General features: G+C 42.9%; 1 protein-coding gene across 1 annotated transcript in view; it reads left to right on the top strand.

Moving 5' to 3' along the window:
* Positions 1-26,774, top strand: part of arid4b (AT-rich interaction domain 4B) — a 37,528-nt gene that overhangs the window by 9,109 nt on the left and 1,645 nt on the right. The window contains exons 3-21 of the mRNA XM_053332726.1: positions 2,839-2,949; positions 6,815-6,880; positions 7,244-7,334; positions 8,994-9,073; positions 9,390-9,481; positions 12,114-12,255; positions 13,455-13,534; positions 17,209-17,285; positions 18,430-18,578; positions 18,665-18,737; positions 19,485-19,579; positions 19,689-19,786; positions 19,976-20,174; positions 20,305-20,525; positions 23,515-23,697; positions 24,743-24,827; positions 24,923-25,133; positions 25,270-26,490; positions 26,593-26,703. Coding sequence (XP_053188701.1) covers positions 2,839-2,949; positions 6,815-6,880; positions 7,244-7,334; positions 8,994-9,073; positions 9,390-9,481; positions 12,114-12,255; positions 13,455-13,534; positions 17,209-17,285; positions 18,430-18,578; positions 18,665-18,737; positions 19,485-19,579; positions 19,689-19,786; positions 19,976-20,174; positions 20,305-20,525; positions 23,515-23,697; positions 24,743-24,827; positions 24,923-25,133; positions 25,270-26,490; positions 26,593-26,703 — 3,385 coding nt within the window. The remainder of the gene's footprint in view (positions 1-2,838; positions 2,950-6,814; positions 6,881-7,243; positions 7,335-8,993; positions 9,074-9,389; positions 9,482-12,113; positions 12,256-13,454; positions 13,535-17,208; positions 17,286-18,429; positions 18,579-18,664; positions 18,738-19,484; positions 19,580-19,688; positions 19,787-19,975; positions 20,175-20,304; positions 20,526-23,514; positions 23,698-24,742; positions 24,828-24,922; positions 25,134-25,269; positions 26,491-26,592; positions 26,704-26,774) is intronic.

The following is a 26,774-nucleotide window of genomic DNA, read 5'->3' as shown; positions in this document are numbered from 1 at the left end:
AGTGAAAGGAGACGAGTGTCAGTGCGTATGAAAGAGGAGCCGGAGCAGCTCTACACACAGTAGCGGTCCAGGTTCGTGTTGCGCCCCCTGACTGACAGGAGAACCGGTCAGTCAGTGGAAATGGCTGCTGTGTCATGTAAGCCCGGCGTTGGCCAGGGCAGCTGGTGCTGAGGCCAGACTGCACTAAAGACTAATGAGGTGTTTATCTGAGAGGTGGGGAGGCTGAAGTGAACTGGACTCTGCCCCTTAATCCCATCTGTCAGGACCCCAGAGACTCCGTAGACCCTGTCCTGGTTTGACTGTGACAGGCTCGTGGCCTTCTGAGCACAGCAGATGCAATTTGTCGATACCTGAACAAACACGTCCTTTTTTCAAAAATATTTGCAGCCAGTTGGAGTTATTTTATGATTTAGAGTCATTAAGGCCACAGAGATAAGTTTCATGTGAAGACTGTTTGTTTGATGGTGCATCTCAGAAGATACATCTTTACTATTTTTAAGTGGAGTGTTGAGGGCACCCTGCCTGTAATCTGAGTTTTGTGAAAGTCTTTTAATGAAAGAAGATGAAAAACAACATGTAAGAACACTTTTAAGTCAGCAGAGTCTAACAGTCCTCTTTCACAAAGCTGGACGGGGTTATTACAGCTGGCAAGCAACCACTCTTACTTTTAGTGCACTGAGCTTTATCTGCTTCTCCCCTTTGATATGTATCGGAGCACCTTATTTACATGCCAGCCAAATTCTGACTGTTCTGCTTTCTTATTTGGCTGACAATCACCTGTATGATTAATAGCACCGAGCACACACACTGTAAGTCACATCAGTAGTCTGACTATCTAAGATAATCTGCACCTCCATTAATGCCTCATCACCTCTTGTGAGCGTTATCAGATTAGATCGTGTCCAAAAATGTTTAAAAAATTGGACCCAGAATTGGATAACTGCCGTTAAATTAGAGAAGCGGTAGATAAGGAAAAAGACGGATATGAAACGTTTCAACTTTATTTGAACCTGATGGTGGATTTTAAAACATGTTGCTGTGACCTCACCTGCGGCTCGTATTTATCTACGTTTGCAGAAAGGAGACATTGTGCTTGTGCGTGTGTGTGTGTTGAATTGGAGTAAATAAACAGCAGGTTAGCCATGGCACAAATTATAGTAGTCCTGATCATGTTTTTGTGCCCCTGATCCCTTTCCACATTATTAAATATTGAATATCTGCCAAGTCCAAATCCTGATCCAGTATTTATATATTTGCCTTTTTATTGCAGGTCTACAATACAACCATTCAATTCAACAATATGCTTGATGAGTAGTAACTTGAAATATGAAAATACAGCGTCCATCATATCATTCCTTTCTTTAGTGTTTTGCATAATGTGTTTAAAGTTGGTATTCATGGACAGTGGAGTGTCTCTGTGTAGCTGTTGTAAGGGTGGAGATTTGGACAGAACGGGGACATCCTCCATCCTAAGCTTGAACTAAATACACAGGTTCAAAAAGCTATGTTCAATCAATGCTTCACAGGCGCTGCAAAATGTTGCTGAGGATAAGCTGATGGTTTCCCCCCCCCCCCCCCTCCAAAGCTGCTCTGTTCACCTCTGCCGATGCACTCCATCGATGTGGAACTCCTTTATAAAACTGATGGATTATATTTAGTTTTTCATGCGGCTCCAGGTTTTTTCACTCTTTACACATTCCTTCAGATCGGCTCGGACCAAAAAGAAAAAAAAAAAGAAAAAGTAAACCTGCAAACAGTTAAAACATGTCAAAAGCTTTAATCTCCAAGATTTGGACTTTCACCATCTGAAAAGCGGTTGAGCGGTGGTGTAAGTATGCACCACAGAGCGATCAGAGTCGGCACATTTTCAGCACAGAAACACTACAGCAGCTGGTTGTAGTGATTAGTTCCTCCTCGCTGCTTTAAACACTGCTCACCACCGCTGTCGTTTACTGTAGCAGAGGCAACCTGTAAACTCTTCAACCTTCACGTGGAAACAATGGATAGCTGTTAGGAGCTTCAAAGTGATCTTTCTGATTTATATGTTTGAGTTGTATCTGTTTAAGAGTTATAGAAAAAGTTGAAAGATTTTACAAGTAGCTTCTAGTGTGAAATGAAATATGCATAAGTTCTTTGGAAGAAGTGACGTCTCTCTGTTGAAAGATACATGCATGAATACATTTCATTCATTCATTCAGAAAATAAGAAGACGTGTTTTCTTGTGCAGTTCTTCAAGCACACGTGACATCATGTGTATTGAAATGAGTCTTGATGTGTCCTGTCAGCAGGATGTGTGGCCCACTCTGTGCCCCTCACTCTACAGACATGTCTAAATACACACACATTAGTTTAGGCATTTTCACTAAACTCATCTACACACATAACAACCCGCAAACATCATCATCTGCCCTCACCCACACACGGAATGTATGTTTCCTGCCATGTACCAGACCCTCCACAAATCTGTACTTGTACATGAGGAAGGAGGGGAGGGGGGGGGGGTTGATAAACATCCAATGATGACACAAGATGGTGCTATGTGTTACGGATAGCTTCTTCTTTGTACTCATCAAAGCAGTAGTGAAGTGGCCTTTTTGTTTGCTCCCTCAGAGGCTTGTTTTCCAATACCCAGAGCAGATGGTATGTGTTTTCCGTGGATGAATCACTGAGTCGGGTGGGTTTTTGCGTAGCTGGCCTACTCTTGTATGTGTGTGCTCTTCCCCGAGCATTGAGAATACACCTGTCAGTGTGTGTGTGTGTGTATATATATATATATATATATATTAAAAAAAAGCTTTGAATTCACTGGTTTCCTGTTTTGTTTTTTTACCCCCATAGACTCTAGAGGAGCCCCCCTACTTGACGGTGGGGACGGATGTGAGTGCCAAGTACCGAGGGGCGTTCTGTGAGGCTAAGATTAAGACCGCCAAGAGGCTAGTCAAGGCCAAGGTAAGTCTCATTTCAAAGTGCTCATGATCTCAAATTAAAGATAAATTGCCTTGTCTGTCTGCGATTGAAGGGAAGCTCATTGGGGCTCGGGATCACACAGCTCGGCCTTACTGTACATCCATAGAGGGTAGACTGGACAGTATTGGCTAAAATCCAGCTATTATGTTTGCATGGTGGAGCTTTACCAGGTGGTTTATGTTGTTAATGGTGCTCATACATCAGAAAGAACTGATCAGGGGGCCCAGCTGTGACAGATGCAGTGTCTGGCCTAAACCCACCAGGTACCCATCACACCATCAGGCGTCCCTCTCACCCTGGCACGGCTACTGCCCCCCCCCCCCCTCCAAACACTGGTTTATATGCCTTGCTGATGAAGGCGTTGCACGATGCACATAGTACAGTATCTCATTTCCCAGTGGGGCTGGAGCATCTGGATAATACAATAGAGACAGATCGCTTGTCTCTCGTTCTGCTAGAGTGTGTGGGAGGAACAAAGATTGGATGCTGGCTTTTCACTGTGTCAATGCACTGTAGTTCCCCCCATAGAGACAAAAGAGCAGCGATGATCTGCCGTTCTGGCACGCCAGCTGAAATCATCAAATGACGTTCCTTTTTTGTCTCAAACAACACAGCAAAGTAAACCATGTGACGCTCACAGTTTAAACATTGTGGGGTAAAATGAAGCTAATAGGACAGTCTAGGCTCATAAATGAATTAGCATACTAATTGGTTGAGTGTGGGGTTTGTTTTTGGGTTGCTCTAAAGCGAATGTGAGCTCTGTTACACAAATGTTGAAACATGGCAATTATTCAGTGGTTGTTGCGAACGTGAATATTCCACCGTAATGAATCCCTCTCTTCTCTCTTTGCTTCATTAATCTCTGTCTGCTTGTTTATCAAAGTGTACGGTTGCGGCATATGGCGACGCCGTCTTTTGAGTAATTATAAAAAATCAGCGAAAAGATCTGTGTGACATTCTTATGATGATGATGATGATGATCTGTGCTTGAAGACGCTTAGCTCCACATCAGCGTCACTCACTGTGAATCATAGTTATAAGGGATGTGATGGCACATGGGAATAGTATAATATTAATATTAGTCTTCACAATATATATTTTAGTAGTTAACAGGAAGCACTGAAGCGCTGACTTTTTAAAAAGGTGAAACTGACTTTGCACTCCTTTTTTGAAATATAATTGTTATGATTCAGTGGAACTATCAATTTATTTTCACCTCCACAAGTCACATCTTCACATTTATATGGTGCCAGAATATTTTACACTCTTCTGCTCATTCTGCTGTTCCTTTCTTTTTTGGCTGAACCGCAACAATGAGGCCAGCCCTACACACTCGAATGTTTGTGTCACTGAGTCACCAACTGACTGATTACTGGTTACACCGCCGGTCAGCTGACAGACTGGGACAGCCGAGTATCCCAGAATGCATTTCGCATCAGATGGCGGCAACGGCAGAGATTGTGAGCCAGGCTCAAGGCTGTTGTAATTTTTCTTTCTCTTTAACAAAAAAAAAAAAAAAGCAGTGGTCCTCATTTTTTATTAATGTGCCCTAATTCTGTCGTTAAACTTCCTTCAAACTCTCCAACTTTTATAGGCTAGCTCTTACATGTTGGTCCCTTTTTTTATTTATTAATTTAAGATTTTGTTTTACAGCACCATTTTGCTTGTAAAACAGCTGCTGAACTGTGAAAAGCTTCCATAATTTCATAGATTATTGATATGAGGATTTTATAGAGAAATAGTGTTCCTGTGTCCCAAAAGAGAGCATGTAACGAATGTACTGTCAACTGGCATTATATGCTCGTCATGTTGCCTATAACACATTTCCTAATATAGAGGATTAATGCTCTTTTTTTTTAAATAGAAGCAGAAATGCTGGAACTCGTGTTTATTCAGTGTGTAAAAATATGTTGGACTGATTTTCAGTTGGATCCTAAAATATATTTTTGTACAAATTCAGACATTTTACTTTAAAAAAGCATGATTAATTAATAATATTAAATCAACCTAATTTTCTCCAGCATTGAACAACATCAGATTAATGTGCTCATGATTTTTCGACAAAGAGGTTCCCATGTAATACCACATTTAAACAAACAGATCTAACCATGTATCTTCAAACACTTCACACACAGCGCAGCCATATTCTTGGTTTTGACCTAGTCTCGTTCTTTGTTCTGTTCAGTATTACATCAAGTAAGCAGAAATAGAGCAGTCTTGCATTTTCAAATAGGAAAAAATGCTCACTAACCATTTTGAATGTCGTTGTAGTGAAACATCCTGCTGCTAAGCAACATTTTTATTTTGGCTGACTGGAAGAAAGAATCTTTTAACATAATTGACTAAACTGATCAAACTATTCACCTCATATAATCCTGCTAGGCTGAGCTTTTATTCTAACCCCAGGACGGTTTGATATTTTAGTTAAGTGTTTCAGTACTAGTAGTCGTACAGTTTGCGTGCCCAATTGAAATCAGACAGGAACCAAAGCTCTCAGGTAGGAAGCAGCCTGTCAGAAGGGTCAGGTGTTATTGACATCTTCTAGCTGAGGTTTTGAACAGCGAGACTCACCCCTGCCTCAGTCTGCAGAGAGCGGAGCCTCCTGCTCCTCCATGTGAAGAAAGGAATTCCTTTATTCCACGCGGCAGGAATGTTATTATCTCCAGAACTGGTGAAATGCTGCCTCAGGAAGCTTTTTATTCCTTTTACTCTTCCTCCCTTTCTTATTTTATGACTTGACGTTTCAACAAGCATCTTACAGCATGTGTTACTTTCATTCATTGTCTTGTGCCTTCACAGCCAGACTTTAATTGCTGTTTCTGCTGTTGTTATATTTGAATTCGACGAGAGAGGGAGAGAGAGAGAGGGAGGGAGAGGGAGAGAGAGGGAGAGGGAGAGAGAGGGAGAGAGACAGAGAGCGTTGTCTGAATATGTTACCTACAGGCTTGTTTTCCGAGTCGGGGTGCTTAACGTCTCTCTTAGCTCCTGTATGGCGGCTGATACTCAACTCGATCACAGTCAATAAAAGTGAAGCCAGGTCTCCAACATAATTATGCTACTATTTTACTAGCACACGCTCTCAAAAATTACTTTAATTTCCCCCAGGAAACAGAAAAAGAAGCACTTTGATATGTAATACAGGGAGGGGCGTTTTCAATACTAAACAGATTCTGTGCTGCTGCTGGCGGCTTCAACACTTTTCACACGTGCTGCTTTGAGAATATGTGCCAGTAAATGGCTGTGTGTGTGTGTGTGTGTGTGTGTGTGTGTGTGTGTGTGTGTGTGTGTCTGTGTGTCTGTGTGTCTGTCTTGGTGTTTTCTGTCACAGCATTGCCAGGTCGCCGTGCAGATGCAAGATTACCTCAGCATGATCAGATTATGATCTACTGTGGCTCACTTAAGGGAAGCTGTAGATGCAGCGAGGGGGAGTGGTGGTGGTCAGTTAGCATAGCTCTGACATTCATAACTGAAATCCGCCACAGTTGGCGCCAGCAGATGTGGCTCTGACCAGACAGTTGCCAGTTGGAGTCCAGTCACTGTAGCCATAGTATGAAACGGTCACACACACACACACATGCTGCTTGTGTAAAGATGCCAACAACTCGTAACTACTGTTGTCACATGTCAAAGTGTGCTGACTTAAAACACCAAACCTGCCTCAGTGTTGAACGCGGCGTGAAGGGTCTCCTCACTGTAATCAGTGCCGCTCAGTTATAAAGTCCAGCAGTGTTAGTGCAGACCTGCTGCCTCTGTGAAGTGGAGGATTGATGTGGTCCTGTCAGACCTTTTTGGAGATGTGTTTGTTTATTCTTTTTTACTGATTCTCCTCCCCCCTTCCCTTCCCCAGGTGACCTTTAAACCAGATCTGTCCACAGCAGAGGTTCATGATGAAAACATCAAAGGACCTCTAAAGGTAAGCCAGGAGAGATGAAGGAGCCCGATGTTGCATTGTCATAACGCATATATTGCCGTTAACCACCCTAGTAATTGTCTGAACTTTAAATGACATCACATTAATTTGCTTTGACTTCATTTTATTCCTAAATAGGATCAAATTGCCCCTCCCCCCTCCCCTCCAGTAGTGATAGTAGACAAAGCAGGGGAGCATCAGTCAGCGAAGCGCTGGCTTTGCAATTTAATTTCACTCAATTATGATTCTTGTAGCAGCAATATGGTCTTCTCATTACTTCAGAGCACATCATTAGATTTACCATTAGAAAGTAATAACCGTTAGCGTATTAAGATGCCAAATAACAGCAGAGTGTCTGTCCCACAGGTGGGTGCTGTTGTAGAGGTGAAGAATCAGGATGGAGTTTACCAGGAGGCCACAATCAATAAGCTGACCGATGCTAGTATATATACTGTTGGTGAGTCAATATAATACTGTCTGCTCTCTCTCTCTCTCTCTCTCTCTCTCTCTCTCTCTCTCTCTCTCTCTCTCCCTCTCTCTCTCTCTCCCTCTCCCTCTCTCTCTCTCTGTCTCTCTCTCTCTCCCTAGCTCAGAGACTCGTTCTCTCCCTGCAGCTAGCTTGTAAAAACGTGTTTGTGTACAATGAAAATTCCACAATGTGGTTTGTGTTTTTCCTCGTTTAAGCATTGAACTTTAAGTTGTTGCAAGAACCACCCCAAGTATGCTGTTGTAAGTGATTTCTCACCACACAGCTGGAATACGGTAAACTTGCAATGCTTTACATCATCAGGTCAATCATTACAATCTAAAACATTACTGTTGTTTGTGTCATCATGAAGATTTCTGGCGTAAATCTCAAACTAAATCTAAAAATGCAGAGCTGGAGACATTAGCTTTGTCAGATGGATGTGCCAAAAGTACATTATACTCCAATGTAAAGTAAGTCCTGCAACTAGTGTGTCAAGAAATAATCGAAACAAGCTAAACTCATGAAACCTTTTTAAGAGAAAAAAAACATAATGGCACAAACATTATGATGTAATCCCCTTGTTAAGTACTTTATTTATTTATTTATTTAAAAAAAAGTAGTTTATAGTAGTACTTTCAGTTTTAGGTGGCTCTTGAGGCTGATTGAGCCACACTACACCTAACGATTCAACACTAAAATAATCATACAACGTAAGGTTTTCTTCTCTCAGGGAAATGTATAACCACAAATCTACTGAGTGTACACAGTGGCAGTGCTGGATAATCTAAAGTCTACACATCCATAGTCTCAGCAGCTGCCGGTTGCTTGAGAGTGCCCATGGGCTTTTCCCCCCCTGCCTCCAAACACTCTTCTTGGCACAAATTCATCCTTTTCATTCATCAACGGGAAAACAAATGCATAAGTCACTGCTGATGGTGCCTCAAGTGTTTTCCCTTATTGCTGTTGCAATATATCTGAGCAATGAACAATGGGAGCAGGGTGATGTAGTGCTGTTAGTGAAATAAAGGTTCCTTAAAATGTTTATTATTATTATTATTATTATTATTATTATTATTATTATTATTATTATTATTATTATTATTATTATTATTATTATACTTTTAAAGATCAGTAATATCTTTTATTTATTTTATATCATTTATTATTTTTGGATGTTGTTGTTCAAACCAGCTCTTTAGTGCTCTCACATATTATCCCTTAATTTGTTATTAGTCAGTCCATAAATAAAATCAATCAGTCCTCAGTGGAGTAAATAAGAGGTGAAATTAGAGCGCTGTCTCTCAGTCTAGCAGATGGTCCTTGAAGCTATAATGAAGCTGCGAGCTGAAGCCGACTCTGTCACAGCCTGCCGGAGGAGCTGTCTTAGCATTATAAGACCAGCATCATTTGTTTTTAACATATTATGATATGTTAAAAACAAATTATGCTGGCCGTTTTGAAACCCAGACAGGAGTTTATTAGTGCTCCAGTGTGTGTGTGTGTGTGTGTGTGGCTGTGTGTGTGGCTGTGTGTGTGTCTGTGTGTGTGTCTGTGTGTGTGTGTGTGTGTGTGTGTGTGTGTGTGTGTTAGTACGAGTGGACTCCTGGCCTACATACAGCAGCCTAATAGTGTCTCTCATCTCTGCAGTGTTCGACGACGGTGATGAGAAGACCTTAAGGCGCTCCTCTCTCTGCCTGAAAGGAGCGCGTCACTTTGCAGAGAGCGAGGCAAGTATCACACAGTCCTGTTTTTTTTTTTTTTACACCAAGCCTCATCTCTCACCTTTTCACAAAATTAAACACTTACTATAATTTATACCCTCTCTTCTATACTTACTCACTTTCTGGATAGTCCCACATTGGCATTTAGTGAAATTTCCAGGAGATGTAAACCAATTTTTTTACAGCGAATACACCAAATGTAAACTGTGTATCCGTAGCGGGAATTTCGTCAAGGGATCCAGGATAAATCTTTAGCCCTCCAGTTCAGTGTCTGACAAGGTGGCGCTGAGGTCCTTTTTGCTGTTGTTTGTCTCCTCTGCAGACACTAGACAGACTCCCTCTCACCAACCCCGAGCACTTTGGCACACCTGTCATCGGCAAGAAGGGCAACCGCGGCCGACGATCGAACCCAATGTGAGTATTGTCCTCCGTCACTTCTGCACCTCCTGCAGGGCTCGTATCAAAACTCGATGATATAACAAAAGGTTCTGTGATGTGGATTTGGGGAGGGATTTTCTGTGCCAACCCACGGTCATCATCAGTAACAGGCCCCCCCCCCCCCTACTCTCAGTATGCTGACAGCAGCCGAAATGAAAGATTTACTCTCATCTTCATCCGCTCATAAACAGTCCCTGAGGCCAGGAAGAGGAGAGCCTGCTCGCCTCTTCCAGCTCCTCCATCACACCGAGCTCCAGTGTGCGCATGCAGTGTGAGTGCGGTGCGGCCATGCTGAATGTTATCATTCTTTTCTCCCACCCCCCCGTTGACTCAAATGTTCCAGTGGGTGTTTAATGTTATGATGTGCTTACTCCTGAGAGACTGCAGAGTTTTCATCAGGGAATAAGAACTGCTGAGGGGTCTTTGGCACTGGATATGATCGTGACTCCTCTCTCTGTTATAAAAAGGACACTACTGCTTTATAATCTTATTCTGACACCCTCCCTAATGGCACTCAGAGAAGAGTCAATATTACTGTAAACATTGATGCAATATTGACTTGGAAGAGCACCAGCTGCACATTAGCACCTTGGATCTGTTGTCCTGCTGTGTGCTAATTAATGCCTTAACAAGGATTAACATAGATTGAGAGTACTGGAAAAATAAGTTGATTTTAAGAGAGAAACTTTTTTTCATCTTATTTTAAAGGAACAACAACAATTTTGGAAATGTATGTATTTGTTTTCTTGTTGAAAAGGCCGCATTCAGACCAGACCAACCATGAAAAAACCCAGCACCTTCATTTATCTGAATGAGGCCACCCCGACAGTACAGCAACAACACAGAGGCCCACGTAAAAAAAAAACGCTGGGTCATTGGGCAAAGAGTTGAATCCGGTTCAGCTACTGACTGACATAATTGCATTTGTGATATCTTCCAAGATTTGCTGTGTCAGAGTATGTTTTTGGCGTCTGATTACTAAAGGATCTGTTACTCACACTGCACTTCCTGGAACAGATTTTCAGCACACCCCCACCTCTGCAGCCCCTTTCTTTGTTTTTGTGCAGGGCTGTTTTCAGTCTGAACACCCTCTAAAGCTCACTAATCAACACATTATATCTTGTTAGTTTAACCATGTGGTTGCCATGCAACCAGCGGAGACTCCAGGAAGTCACTGCGTCAGTCCAAGGAACACTCAATCGGAAAAACTCCCAGTAAAAACTACAATGTGTTTCTTTGAAACAAACACGGTATGACATAACATCAGTTGGGAAGCTTTAGAGGTGCTGGTAGGTGGGTTTTGTTACTTTTGGACACAGCTAATCTAGCTGTTTCCCCTTGTTTCCTATTTTTGTGCTAAACTAAGCTAAGTGACTGTTGACAGTAGCCTCAAATATCAAACTTCCCTAAAATGACTATGCAAATGAAGAGAACTATTATGGAGCAAACTCCTACATGAACTGTCATCTCTTCTTCACTAAGTAGCTTTATCATTTGTTTATGACTGTGATTCACAGCTTAGTTGTTGTTGTTTGTGTTGTTGTAGTAATTGTAGTAGCAGCCTGGCTGATTTACGGCTCCTGAGTGGTGCCAGGCAGCGTGTGTATATGTACATAACGTTGTGCTCAGAGCAGGCCAAGTGAGGCATAAAGAGAGGACGGAGGATCTGTTTGCCTGCTGGTGCTGCTTGCATGATCACATTTAGAGACGTGGCTGACTGTCTACTGGCCGCTGTCAGCGCTCTGCCTGAGCATCAGGATGACTGTCAGACAGCAGAGATGAGCCGGCTCGTCAATACACCGATCCTAATGAGAGAGCTCATCAGTAGAGCAGCCTGATGTTTTACTGCGCTACATAATGATAAGACTAGAGTTTTTTGGGGAGGGTTTGTTCTGTGGATTGTTAGTTGGAGATGTTTTGATGTTTTTTAAATGGTCTTGGAAAAAAGCAGCTAAATGAGGACTTGTTAAGCAGAAATCCTCTGCCTGCCTGTGTTAAGAGAGACACACACAATTTTACTTTCCTAACTTGTTTATATTAAATCAGTGCTATATATAAAATGTCAATATGATTGCGGCTGTATGAACAAGCAGAACATTTGTCTTTTTATTTTGAGAGTAGGCAGACGTAGCTCTCTGTGAATCCAGCAAATATGAGATGAGTCACCTGATTTCATATATTTTTCTGAAGTACAAAGATTGTACAGATTGTGAGCATTTTTAGTGGGGCTACAGTTTACAGTTATTCATAATAGCTGTATAATATGGTGGTTACTTTCGCTGTTAATGTTTCTGACTTCAACACATCATAAAATAATGAAAAAAGTCACAATGTCTCACAAATCCTCACAAATGAGAAGCTTAAATAAGGGAATATTCAACATTTTGCTTACTTAACTAATTTGTCATCTATTATCAAAATCAGCAAATCATTTCAGCTCTAACTTGCTAGACAACTTTCTTGTGGTTGCACTGTGCTGCATTAAGATATCTATGAACTGTACGGTATGTTATGAATCTGAAATAACATGTTTATACAAAGCTACATGCACCCTCCTAGTCCTTTCTAAAACACAGCCCAGTAACTAAACTGTCCTTTTCTCCCACAGCCAAGAGGAAGAGCTGTCTTCATCCTCCAGTGAGGAAGAAGAGAGCGATCAGCGGCAGAATGAGGATCTGTTTGGCAAAGTGGTCTGCGTGGAGGGGGTCGCCACCGGGGACAAAAAGAAGACCACGTGGTATCCTGCACTGGTGAGCTCATAGCGTCTCTTCCTTCACTTGTGCTCTGCTCCATCACTGAAGAAACCAGGACCAGAGCTGCTGGTCCTCCAGTTCACTCACAGTCTCATCTAAATGACTGCTTATGTAACCGCAGCACTCAGCAGGATTATAGTATTACTTCAGATTTCACTCACCATGAGATGCTGGATGTTTACACTGTTGTCGCAGAGAAATAGCCGATTTTGCAGCAGCTGCCCAACATCTGTAGTTTTTCAGAAAGTAAAACTCTGACTTGTTTTCTCTCATGTTTGCAACAATGCAGCATAAACATAGGTTTGATCTTTTAGTCTTTTTCTAATCTGTTCTTCTCCACCCATTCTAACCTCTGAGTCACCATTAGCTAACAATGAAATGGTGACAGGCGCTGTTTGTGTATGTAAGTGTTACAAGTAGGACTGAGAGAATGGGAGAGAGGGTGGGGAAAGCTGTCCCTTTAACTGTGTAGTCAGCACAGCCCCGCCTCCAGGGTTTGTTGTTCTTGGCCTGCTGCTGACTGAGCTCCATGCTGCCTCCTTGTGACAGCACAGAGAAGTACACTACACAGCTGCCTGTCATTGTTTACACTGTGTGACTGTATGACAGAGGGGTGGAGTAGTACACTGGTAGATGTCTCATGCAACAGATGATATATGCAGAACACTGTGGTAAATAGTCTTATATTAAACGGACTTAGTAATAAAAGTAGAAGGAAATAAGTCTTTGCTGCTCAGCATATGTGCCAGAGAGTGAAATAGTGAAACAAAGTAAACGTGAGTCATAGTGAGTCAAGCAAAAAAACATACATGCAAGTGTGTGTTGCATACAGAGAGAGCAGGAGGGCCCTAGCGGAAATAGGATCTCATAATGCCAGCGCTGCCTCCTCTGGGTTAGACTGTGGCACTGGAACAACTCCCACTGTCGAGCTCCCGGGCCTCCGGTAAACAGCAGCAGCACACTCCAAGAGTGGGCACACAACCCTTCCACATCGCTCTTCATCCTGCCCGCTTGTTTGTCTTTGTTTCGTAGACAGCACATTTTGTAATCCATCAGCGTGGCCTTTCTGCTGCAACATCTTTAGTCATTGACTCATACTCTGACACCCACCCTCCTCCTTCACTTTATCATCTGACGCACACGCAGCACACCACCTCATCTGACCTCTTGACTGTGTCTTGTTTCCGTTCACCAAGGTTATCTCCCCGGACTGCCATGAAGACGTGACAATGAAGAAGGAGACCATCTTCGTCCGCTCTTTCAAGGATGGAAAATTGTGAGTTCTGCTCAAACCACAAGGGTTTAATTTAATGATGAATCTGTAGATTATTTAACATGTTTACAGCTAGTTATGTAATAAATAAAAGGTCAAACGGAGGTTAACATAGCACAAAGATAGGCATTATAAACACACACTCTGTTTGCTTAAAAAAAGAAAAAGTTCTGTTTTCTGTCAGCCAACACATCAACTAATCATTTAATACCAGTTTAAACGCCCCCCCTTTTATGAGTCCTTGATGAAGTGGTTTTTAATGTGGTATGTGTGCTATGTACACTTGTTAAAAGAAAGACATGTACTACTTAGCAATACTAAGCAAGGAAATTAAATATACCGTAAGACAAGCTAAAGGGCTGCACAGTAGAAGTAGAATTTTGCAAATATAAAACATAATTTAATGTTGTGTGGGTATTTTTGTTTCATGTCTTGCTTTTACTTTTCTAGATACTCTCCTTTTTAAAACCAGGGCATTTCACAGTGTTCGAGTGTCGTTTCCTCCTCTTGACTCGTAGATTGTGCTTTTTTTTTTAATGGATTAAAATGTCCTTGATGCATTGTTTGCAGTTTTGGAAGGACTCAAGCTTACATTCTGCAGTCGCTCAATGAGAGTAAAGATAGTGTATTAGTTTAGTTTATTTGTCCTTAGGCTGAAAATGACTGGAGAGGTATGGGAGTGTATGTTTCCACACAGCCAGATTATTTTGTCTGAGGACACAAGAGGAATAAGTCCTGTCAGGAGTTTGCACTGGCCTCATGGTTTGTTACTGCAGTCTCTGTGTGGGTAGAAACATAACCCACACTCAACATAAATGAATCCGGTGTTTGCTCGCTGCTCCAGAGACTAGCTCGCTGTCTGTTTGAAATTCATTGAGTTCGGGTTGTGACAGACCAGCTGGGTCTCCTAATCTCAGGCCTTGAGTCTGCATTCCACACTAGATATCCTGCGTAACTCATCAGCATGACCCTTAATCTGCCGCATTCACAAGCTGAAGACGCATTTGCAGCACAGGGAAGTGTGAAAAGGCCGTCTTATCGCTTGTATTTTGGCTAATAGTCGAGTGAAGGGTAGACCCGATGAGAGGGATAAGATAAGAGGTGATAAATCAGAGAAGAAATGTAAGTCTTTTAACTTGAGGAGTATTTCCTCGCTCAGCTCCCCTATGATGGCTTTCACTGCAGATTACACTGCACACGCTGTAGCAGTTCCTATTCTGTGGCAATTTGATTTCACTCATTGAAATCAGCACAGTGCATCCAGAGGTAGATGCAGGATGTGGTAATGTAAGAAGTCGGAAAATCTGTCTCATTCTTAACGAGATTTTCAGGTTTGTTTCCTTCCGAGCCTTTTTTTTTTTTTTTTTTTTTTTCGTGCAAGGAATAACAAAGATGAAATGGGTTTATCATTGTTGTTACTCACGGGTAATGTGATGGATCAGTCTGACTTATCAGCCATGTCTCTTCATGTTATGTTACAGTTTGATCTACACCATCACACATTTTTCAAGAAGCTCTCTCTGCTTATTTACTCTGCCGAGGAAAGTTTATACATTTTCCGAGACAGGGCAGCAGCCAACAAATTGAATCTTTGCTGAGATCTGGAGGTATTTTAACACATATGGATCAGTTTAGACTGTCTGCACCTGCTTTCCAATAAACACAGTTAATATGGTGGAGCTAGCTACCATCTAACACAGCCGTTCCCCTGCTCCCTTTCATCCATGCACTGTTTAAAAGGGTCATACCGCACACACGCACACGCACACGCACACACACACACACACACACACACACACACACACACACACACGCACACACACAGCACTCATCTTTGTTTGTTATTGCACTTTTATCATTCATGTCAGCCTCTTCTCGTCTATTATTACCCAGTTATTCTAACTCGCCGTCCCCTGTGTGATTTGTTTTTTGAAGAGGGGTCACATCCATAAGCCTGCTGACCTCTCTGGCACAGCAGCGTGGGTCAGCGTGTTCACTTTTCCTCTGCAGGGTTTGGTATTGTTTGTGCTAACTGTTCGACCTGCCCGTAGAAACAATGGCTTTGGAAAACATTTTTAGGGAAAAGCAAGGCCACATCCAGAGGGGGAGATGGGAGTTTTCAGGAAGTGGTTTATTCTTATTTTGTCAGATCTGGTTACCATAGTACCAAGGACACAGAAGACGTGTCTGTTTTTTCTTGTTTGGTAGGCTTCGCAAACTATATTTAAAAAAAAAAAAGGAGGATGGTTCTGTCAAATTACACACACACACACAGACTTATATTATACATACTCTATGATTTTTTTATGATTGTATTCTAAGTATATTTGAATGTTTTTAAACATGCTGGCAGTTCACAGTGAAATATTTAAACAACTATTAAATGAATTGATGTCACTGTCATAATACTAAAAACTTGATGTGGTCATGTGGTCAAACTTTCCTTTCTGTCCAATAGTTTGGTTTGTGACCAAATACATACTTCATATTTGTTACTACTTTGCTAGTTTAAGCATGCTAATTCTCTATATGAAGATGGTGAACATTAAACCTGCTTTACATCAGCATGTTGTCATTGTGAGCATGCTAGTATACTATTAGCAGTCGGCTCAAAGCACCAGTGTGCTCAAGTACTGCATTCACTCTTAGTCTTGTTTGAAATTATGCAGCTATACATTTTTTATATACTGAATTGTGAACACATTTATTGAAATGGAGATGATTATATTTAAAAAGCCACATATAAATAGTATATGTTATGACAGGAAGCTTGAATAAGAGTGCACATTGTTAATATTGTAAACTGTAACAGTATATGTGTAATGTAAAGCATATTTAATTCAAGGAATGATTGAATCAGTTCCTTAATGTAGGTGTTATTGACACATTGAATACATGATTAAGTGAAGGATGATATTTATTCAGGATGGAAAAAAATATTTTTCGCTAGTCTCTGTAAGTAAGATATAATATTTATTCATCATCCATATATACAGTAGACATGTGTATGGATAACCAGAGCCACTCTTATAACATATCTAATACAAATTCAAATATACTTATCTCTATATGTAATATCAGTAAATCCTGGCATCTGTTTTCTGTGATCCTTTATAGCTTCAATATATGTTGGGTTTTTATTAAATCACTCCATGACAAATCTAGTCATTGGATCAGCGCGGCTGCCTCCAGATACCACAGTAAACCGTCTCTGGCACATCAGCAAAGCCTCTGACTGTTTCCAGCTTACAAGGTCCACTGATCCATCTCTCTGCCAAATCAGCCCAGCACTTTGCCCAGCTGCTGAGGAGATGCTGCAAGAAAGTATTGTGTTAATGTCGTCATGTCTGCTCAGGTTTTTGAGGCTGTTGTTGGTTTCAAACTCTCCCTGAGTGTGCTAATGAACAATGTGTGGACTTGTAGGGCCTCATCATAGCCCTCATATCGTATCAGTTTACTAATGCGCTCTTTACTAGAATTCACATTTCATTTTAATAGTCGTGCTTTGTTCCACTAATTAGTGTAGAGTTTAAAATGAAATTCTGGAAAACAACATCTGTGTACATTTTGGTTGGATCCTTACAGCCGCTTTGTAGAGCTTACCTTTTGTGTAATATAACACTCAATATGTCATTTCAGGGCAAATACTAATCAGAGCTGCTTTGTTTGTTTTACAGTTACACAGTGTTACGGAAGGACGTCCGCGAGATGAACAGCGATTGTCCTCCGAAAGCCGACGCAGGGCTCAAACCAGGTGAGCGTAAAGTAAAGCTTTAATCTCGACGCAACCGATGCATGGAGCGCACCTAGTCTCCGACATTCAGGGTCGCTCTGTGTTTTGACACACTTGGCAGAAAACTGTGGCAGAGTGGGTTGCAGCGAGGCACACCGAAGAAAGAGAAGTTTTGTTTTTTGTTCCTGGGCGAACGCAGTGGTGGGGAGCGCTCCTGTCACTGTTCAGTCTATTTTTATTTGAAGTCCTCACCAGGCTTTTTATATATATAGTGGCCCCGTTTTTCTACTGCAGAGCTCCTATTCTTTTCATAATTACACTTAGGAAACAGCTTTGTATCATGCGAGTGTTTATTCACAGGTGGTCGACTCAAAACTGATATTTTTTTTCCCGCAGTACAAAAGCATAAAACGAGCATCTGGCAGTGGTTAGATGCAACTTAAACACACCTGTGACACTGTGGCTGAATGCTTCTGCTGCTCTGCGTCACTGCAGATACTCCTGACAGATTTTCAAGCTGCTTTCTTCCATGGCTGCTTTTCTTAGTGTTTATGCCACAATGTCTTCTTTCGCTGTCCCAGTTTTATATATGGGTCTATTATTTTCAGAGTAGAGATGGTAGAGAGGAATATCAAGAGTGTTTGTTAATCAGCAGCACTGATGGTCAGTTAAAGTATTTTGCCTGGAGGGTGCTCTGGTTTCCCTCCTTATTACTAAATGTTTGATTGCTTCACTATCAGGCTCAGGCATGCACATACACCCACACACACACACACACACACACACACACACACACACATATAAGCACGCCCAGCTTCCTCGTAACCCTCCAAACACCCAGAGACAGATGTTATGAGGTTTAAATCTAGTCTAAAAAAAACAGAAGTCTGAAATTTTGAATATTTGATTTCTTGTTTTTACATTGGTTTATATTTTATGTACAAGCTGTAAAGAGGAATGTGATTGAGACAACATCTGTTCACGTCTTATCTCTGTTTATGTAGCATGGAATTCTTTTCATCTCTACAAAATGATTGAACTATTTTACACATAAATTTCCACAATGCCAAAGACACACAGATTAGTTTACGACAGCAGGGGATGATATGCAGCCCTAATTGGGTGTAGTTAGTATGTAATGACTTTGTTTGTGTGTGTCTGACAGCGTTGGACGCAGCTTTGGAGTTCCAGCAGCAGCTGGTCGTGCCCGGCACTTGGAAAACAGAAGTGAAAGAGGAAAGCTCCAGTAGCGAAGAGGACGACGACGACGAAGAGGAGGAGCAGGAAGAAGATGCGAGCCGCGAAGAGGAGGAGGTAGGTCAAGAAGCGAGTTGCATGCTCTTATCGCTACAAACTCTGAGGAAAATGATGCTCAAACTAGTCTTGTTTCCTGTCTGCAGGAGGAAGTGGAACCGTTCCCAGAGGAGAGGGAGAATTTTCTACAGCAGCTGTACAAGTTCATGGAGGACAGAGGTGAGTCTGCATCCAGTTCAGTGCTGGTTCTCTTCAAAACAAGCCTGGTTTTTCTTTTCTTTTCCAGGTCGGGTCTCATTCTCACATTCCCCACCTCCTTTACTCATTTATCACTCAGCGCTGCAGACTTTAATGCTGTCCCTAAACATCCATTTTTCTAGTTTAAATATTCAAAGATTGCTCATTTCTATCCATAACTTTTATGACCTTTTCACAAGTATATGCTTTGTGGCTACTATTTGATTCATTTTGGTTATTAAATGTTCTGAAAACCAGTGGTGAAATGAAATGAAGTACATTTACTCAAATACTGCTCTTCTGTCAGAGGTATTTGTACTTTACCTGAGTCATACTACTTTTTATTGCACTTTATTTATTTGACAGCTTGCAAAATGTGACAAGCTTATAATATATGATGTACTGTTACAGATTTAACAACCCAACAGTATGTAAAGTAGTTAAAATTAGTCGTATTAACTACAACAGTAAAATGCTGCTCAATAAAGAATGCATCAATATCAACAATCCCTAAGAAACATTTATGAGGGCGTGAACTTTTAGTTAAGGTACATTTTAAATGGAGTGCATTTATTTTACAGTGTTACTACTTTTCCTAAAGTAAATGATCTGAATACTTCCTCCACCACGGCTTTAGCTTTATAAAATGTGTTTATAAAAAGGTTTACAGCAGATTTCTAACTGTAACTGCATCCTTGTGTCCGTCATCTCATCTGATCTCCTCTTCAGGTACTCCCATCAACAAGCGGCCTGTTCTGGGCTACAGGAACCTCAACCTGTTCAAGCTCTACAGGCTGGTGCACAAACTGGGAGGCTTTGACAACGTGAGTGCCACTTTGACAGCCATTTCCTCGTCTCGTAGTTTGATTTTTGGTCACGGTTGAATGTTGACTGACTTTGGATCTGTCTCCCTTTGTGTCCACGTCGGAGCAGATTGAAAGCGGCGCCATCTGGAAGCAAGTCTATCAGGATCTGGGGATCCCCGTACTCAATTCAGCCGCTGGCTACAATGTCAAATGTGCTTACCGCAAGTAAGTACAGACCCTGCTTCCACAACTACTGAAAGCTTTTAACACTGACATCCACTCTGTAGTTTTTCATCAACACTGACATGCAGCTTGTAGTGGGTTTTTTTTTTTTTAGCAAACTCCTCACACTTTTTTCAGTGCTGGTGCGAAGAAGAGGAGAGGAGCAATAAAATGTTTTGTGCTTTCATGCAGGTACTTGTATGGATTTGAGGAATACTGCACCTCCACCGCCATCACTTTCAGGATGGACCTCCCTTTGAAGCAGGGTCCCAAGGGGGAGGTGAAGTCTGAGGGCGAGGCAGGAGCCACAGCTCCCATATTGTCCAGCTCAGAAGAACCAAAAGCGCAGGCAGAAGGAGAACCTAGCAGTGCGCCGTCCGTCGTCTGCAAGGTGCGTTCTCCCAAAAAATAGTTTTTGATTAAAGTATTTATCCAAACATTGTTTTTACTCTCCAGACAATATACGTCTTTATATTAAAAGCATCCCTCTCTCTCTCTCTCTCGCTCTCTCTCCCTCTCAGGAGGAGAAACCCGATTTGACGCGAAACAAAACGGAGCCCGAATCATCAAAAGTCGAGGCAAAAGACAGCGCAAACGACGAGGACGAAGACGACGAAGAAGAAGAGGAAGAGGACGGCCCCCACAAGGGAGACACGGACGAGGGCTCTTCGACGTCTCGCGTCGGAGCCGAAAACGTGAAGCAGGAATGTGACGAAGAGCAGGAGAGCAAGGACAACTCTGGGTAGGTGGTCTGAAGGGACGGTGCCTCCACCAGGACGGTAAAAAAAACAAAAAACTTAAAAACACAAGCCCCCTGCGGGGTTCCTGCTTGGAGAAACTGTCACTTATTCAATCTGACCTCCAATATTTCAAAGTTTCTCCAGACACAGTAGCACCATGATGCTGAAAAAAGCCCCTGAGGCTTTAACTTTCCTCGGTGGCAGTAAAAACCTAAGAGGCCGTAAGCAGATGAGGAGCAGTGACCCTTCTGACCTTAACGACACTAATACCCAGTATACCCACAATCCACCTCTACCTGCTAACCAGCGAACAGAGAGAGGAAAGCTCCACTCTCTCCTCTAACTAAGCTCTTACCCACTGCCCTATGTGCTATTATTATTTCTCGTGGCTTAGTCGGCATCAGCTGGCAGAGACATCTTAGAGCACCAAAGCCTGACTGCTACCCTTCACCTGGCATGTCATGCTGTGCTCTCTCTCTCTCTCTCTCTCTCTCTCTCTCTTTCTCTCTCTCCCTCTCTCTTTGTCTATCACTCTCTCTCTGTGTCTCTGTCTATCACTCTGGCTGGGACTGTGTGACCGTGGCCAGCCTCTCACTCACTCAGTGCACACAAACATGGCTGAGCTCTTCTTGATTTCTGCTCTGTTCTAATCTTTACCAAAAAAAACAAAAAAAACAAACAAACAGCTATCTGTCCTCTCTCCTTTCCTCTCTGACTCTGTCTTCTCTCATTTTCTTTATTTTTTGGCTTTTGGTGTTCAGCTTTATTAAATGTTCCATGTGTGTGAGTGTTGTCATTGATGCATTAGATCACTAGACGCAAGGTAATGCTTCAGATGCAAGTAACTTCCTGTGTTGACGAGTAGTTCCTCTTGGTAGTTGAGCGTTTTTGCTATAGCGAGCGGCCTTTTTTCTCATATTGTTTCCTGTCCAGAGCGTCTGAATCAGTGCTCAGTGTCTAGTTTAGACCTCAGCCTGTGTTTGTTCACCCTGCACTTTGACACTTGTATTGAGGCTGTTGGATAAATGTGAAGGATCACTGGGGACTGACGAGGAACCACTGCCACATAAAACAATTAACCTCTAAGTTTACAACCTCATTGAATTGCTGTTTTTGGTGTGACTGGTTGAAGAGACTGAAAAATTCCTTTAAGTTGCTGTTGCTCTGAGTAGCACTCTTTGTAGTTTTTATAACTCGCTGTTTATCATGTATGGGTTTTTTTGACAATTGGGAGGTACCTGATCCTTTAGTCTTTGTCAGGATCAGCAGTCCTCACAGATTAGGTGGCGGCGTGAGAGTTTACAGACTCACAGAGCGGGCGACCCACAGGCTGATCTGATCTGAGCTTTCCTGATGATATCACATCTGTTTGATGTTTACAGGCTGTAATCTACACAGGACATGCAGCATGTTGGATCACATTTTCATTCCAGCAGCATAGGCTGCTTGTAGCCAATGAGCGCTAGTTTACAGTGAGCTAAGCTTTAATTTATATTAATGACTGTATGATGGAGAGAAACTTAACTTACTGCTGTTGTACCCGGTTCTTTGCCTGATGAGGTGTACTCAGCTGTAGTGATAAGCGTACAGCCCACTGCAGCCTGTCGATTCAAGCTATTTTGGGGGAAATTAGATGTCTTGATACAAGTGATGCATTTAACTTTTTGTTGAAGGCTGCAACCAATAATTATTTTCATTATTGATTAATCTGAGTATATTTTCTCATAGATTGAAAATAGTGAAATATGCACATTACAATATCCTGCAGAGGTGATGTCATCTAAACACTAAAGTTTGAATTTTCTGTAATTTAAGACGAAAAGAATCCATATTTAATAGCCATAAACCATTAAATGATTGGTGCTTTTGTACTGATAGATCATCACCATAGTTGCAAGTAAATTTTAAGTAAATTTATATCTCAGTATTTGATGGTATATATTTATTTGTTTTTTTTGACCATAATTATCACTGAGAGGTGGAATAAGTTGATGCAGTGTTAGTGTGTGTTTTTTTTTTTTTTTTATCAGTTGGTGTTCCCATTGTGTCGTCAAGCTCGGAGTGTTAAGTTCAGTTGTCGCAGCCGTCCTGCTGCACAAACTGGTACATCTTCATAATTGTGGCTTGTTGAAAACGAGCTCTCGGCAGCAGAAAGCAGGTACCGAGCAGTGTGCGTGAGAGGCATTGTGAGTCACACCGTTTTGTAGTCGCCGTTCTCTGTGGCAGCGGACCAAATTGGATATTGCGGCCGTGCGCTTCCTCTTAACGCTGTAGTCTCGCTTTAAGTTGCTGCGCTGCCTGCCAAGTCGTGCTTTGCCGTGCTAACCTGCCCCCTGTGGCCCCTGCGCCTAAACCACTTACTGGCACTCCTGCACTCCGCCCGTGTTACCCTCCAGCTTCGACATCTCCTGACTGTTTCCCACTAGCTCCTCCTTGTGGCTGTTTGTGTTTCTTACTTTGTGAGTGTGTGTGTGTGTGAGAGAGAGAGAGAGAGAGACAGAGAGAGAGAGAGAGAAAGAGAGAGAGAATGTGTGAGTGTGTGAGTAAGAATCCCAAGTATGTTGTGTGTGGATGTAGGGCTAGATAGCCTAACAGTAGTGTTATTTCCCATGCAAGATGACTGATTTTGCCATGAAAGAATGATGTTTTAATTGCTGAAACACTCCATGTACTGTTCTGTGAAAGGCTTACTGTAAATGATTCAGTTGTTTATACTGCAGTTTGCTGTAGGTTACACTGGACTAGAGTTTAGGGGAAGTTTATGAGATCAGCTTACTGGACAAATTTTGAGATGGGAAACCTGTCTTTGTAGTTACGGGCTTATTTTTTTTTGTAATGAGACAGGGCAGGTAAGGGTGTGGAGAAATATATCAGTAAAACTTGGCTTGTTAGCAGCAGGCAGTGAGGTGGGCGGGTGTGAGGGTTTGGGGCTCTGTGGTGTTCAATTGGGGCAGCCTAGGGCCAGGAAGTGCTGAACTGTTTTTCTTGCAGGGATGACAGCAGTCAGGAGGGGGAGGAAGGGGAGGAGTTTGAGTGTTACCCCCCGGGGATGAAGGTGCAGGTGAGGTATGGGCGAGGCCGCAATCTGAAGACGTACGAGGCCACTGTGAAAGAGGCAGACGTGGAGGGGGGAGAGGTGCTCTACCTGGTGCACTACTGTGGCTGGAACGTCAGGTAAGACAGGACCTGGGGAGAATCACCTAACGTCTATATTCACCCTAAAAAAAAAAAAAAAAGACAAAAAAAACAACCAAAAATAAACATCTTTTTAACCTTCAATTCAGCTCAGGGGATCACCACTACATGGGTATCCCCTGCAGCCGTAACAGATACATCCCTTTCCTCACAATTCTGCTTCATCTTCTCCAGTCCCATGGTCAGTACTCTGATTATGGAGAACACTGGGCCATCTAGTGGCAGAAACAGAATTGGGTATTGGGTTGACGTGGATCAGTCCTCAGCTTCCCTTACTCAGTTTTGACTGAATCCCCCGTCTGTCTGTCCCCCAGCTGTCTGTCTCTCAACAAAAATCCACAGACAGGCTGATTTCTTTAAATCAACTTTACTCTAGTAATTTCCAAGCAGTGGTTTTGGTGTTTGTTTTTTATTTAACAAATCTTCTTAGATCCTTCAATATCGATGCATTCATGTGAGCTACCCTGATCTCTGAAAGGCCAACTAAAGTGCTGCTACACTCACCTCTACCTCTCAACCCTCTCCCCCCTCCCCAGCGGGTCAGGGTTAACGCAGTGTTACGTAGAGTGTTAGGGTACCATGACACAGAGGTTCTAACTAGTGCAATCAGCATTTCATTGTCTCAATGTTGTTGTGTGGTCCTCTAGCACTCTATAAAAGACAGCGGGATGTTCTCTGCATTGTGTCTTGTCGTGTGTGATGTCGTGAAACTTTTCATTTTCTCCTCATACGACCCAAGTAGCACCCTTGGTACTGTCGGAACTCTGTTGAATATGATTTGTGTGGTGGTCGGTGTTAACATTGTTTCTTTCTTCATCGTAAAGGTTTGTCTTTTCCACATAAACACCATGGGATCTCTTCCTTTGCTGTTGAGGCTTATTGTGTCACAGCAACATGTTGGGGTCAGACAGTAGAGGTGTCTGTGTGATGGGTGGTGTGAGAGAATATTATATTTGGAGCTCCTCTCTGAGATCTGAATGATGAAATTGTCTTTTGTCTCTGTACTTGATTTTTTTTTTTTTAGATATGATGAATGGATCAAAGCAGACAAGATTGTTCGCCCCGCCAATAAGAATGTACCAAAAATAAAGCACCGCAAAAAAATAAAGGTACGGGTTTTGGGTTGGAGTTGCAACTTTTTTAGCCTAAACCTGGTTTGATGTGACGACGTGAATGACTGACTGATTGTGTTCAATTTTGACAGAACAAAGCCGAGAGGGAGCGAGACAGGCTGGAGAGGCTCAATGACAGAGAAGTCCTCGGCCCTTCGCCCAACACTAACCGCATCCCACGCACCAAGTGTGGCCTGAGTCAGGATGTCTTTTCCAAGATGGACGAGGGTGAGGACAAAGGGACTCAGCAGCAGTCTCCAGTCAAGTCTATAGAAATTACCTCTATCCTCAATGGCCTGCAAGGTAGCAACACTCATAAGCCTGTAGTCCTCATTAACACTTACAGCAGATTAGGACTGTTTCACTCTGACTTGGCTGATTGTTTATGTTTCTCGTTGTGTCCCTGCTGAAGCTAACACTTGTGTCTTGTTTGCCTCAGCCTCTGAGCTATCCACAGACGAAAGCGAGCATGAAGATGAGGGGGAGCATAATGAAGAGGACCGTCCTGGTTGCAGAGACAGGAAGGGCCCGCCAGAACCACCGCAAACATCGGAGCGCTGGGAGAGCGGGACCCCTCCTGAAGCATCCAAACCTTCTCCAGTCTCAGGGAAGAACCAGGATTTAGTCAGCGCAGAGAGCACAGACGTGGGGAAGCGCAGAAACCAGACAGAGTTAGAGGGAGAAGCGAGCACCAGGAAGAGGAAGTCTGACAGTGCAGCAGAGAGGATACCTAAAGGCCAATCCAAAGCTAAGACCAGGAACACGAGGAGTGCAGACTGGTTGCCTGGGAGCTCTCCCAGGAAGTTGGAGGAGAGGGGTGCTGGTCCTGTGGAGGAGAGGGGGGCCTCGTCTAGCAGCAGTTCAGATGATGAGGGGGCAGCACTTGCCGAATCCCTGCCAGAGGAGAGTGAACGAAGCCGCCCCAAAACCAAAGGTTCCCCTTCTAAGAAGTACAACGGGATGAAGGAGAAGAACAAAAGCAGCAGACAAGCTGCATTTTGGGAAATCCCTGAAAAGAGACCCAAGACATCTGGGAATGCAGAGGAAAGGCCTGCTGTCCGCTCTAAAGGCCAGAAGGATGTGTGGTCCAGTATCCAGGCACAGTGGCCCAAGAAGACTCTCAAAGAGTTATTCTCTGACTCAGACACAGAAGCTGCCAATTCTCCTCCTCCACCTGTGCCCTCCTGCCTGGAGGAGCAGAGTGTGGAACAGGATGCTGGACCTGAGGACGAAGCCTCAGAGGAGCAGATGGAAAACGACAAACAGGAGTTTCCCAGCAGTGGCAGTAACTCTGTACTCAATACACCGCCTACTACACCAGAGTCCCCCTTAGGTGGAGGCAGTACAGCAGAAGACTCTGGCCAGCCTCAGCCTTCCTCCCCGCCACCGTCCATACCCCCTGCCTTGCCTTCAGAGCCAGTTTCTGCCGCCCTTCCACCAGGACCCATACAGGAGGAAGTGACAGGTGGGCGCAGTGAGACAGACAGCAGCACGGTGGAGGTGGAGAGTCTGGGTGGGGAGCTGCAGGACCTTCCTCAGGATGAAGGGGAGGGTTCCCCCTCAAAGGTGTTCGACGCCACTCTCTCCTGCAACAGCAGCAGCAACTGCAGCCTAGAGCTGAGCAGCAGCAGCCAGCAGGAAAGTGAGCAGAAGTCCAAAGGTACAAAAAGTAGATATACTTTCTCAGGTGAAGAAATACAAGCTGACAACTTATTTTACAGTCTGCCTGTTGCCTCACCATCTCCTCACATTTTCTTTGTAGCATCTGTGAGTCAGAAGCGGCAGAAGGAATCACAGACAGGTGGAGCCTCAAAGAAACACAAGCCAAACCGCAAGAGCCTAGGTGTGCCTCCCAAAAAGAATAGGAAAACAGGTGAGGAGAGCTGAGGATGGAATTGCTACTATTCTGCTGGCCTGTAGGGTTACTGTTTTATATCAACTCAT

This window comes from Scomber japonicus, chromosome 14 (assembly GCF_027409825.1).
Source record: "Scomber japonicus isolate fScoJap1 chromosome 14, fScoJap1.pri, whole genome shotgun sequence".
Taxonomy (NCBI): Eukaryota; Metazoa; Chordata; class Actinopteri; order Scombriformes; family Scombridae; genus Scomber; species Scomber japonicus.
This window is presented reverse-complemented; position numbering and strand designations above follow the sequence as displayed.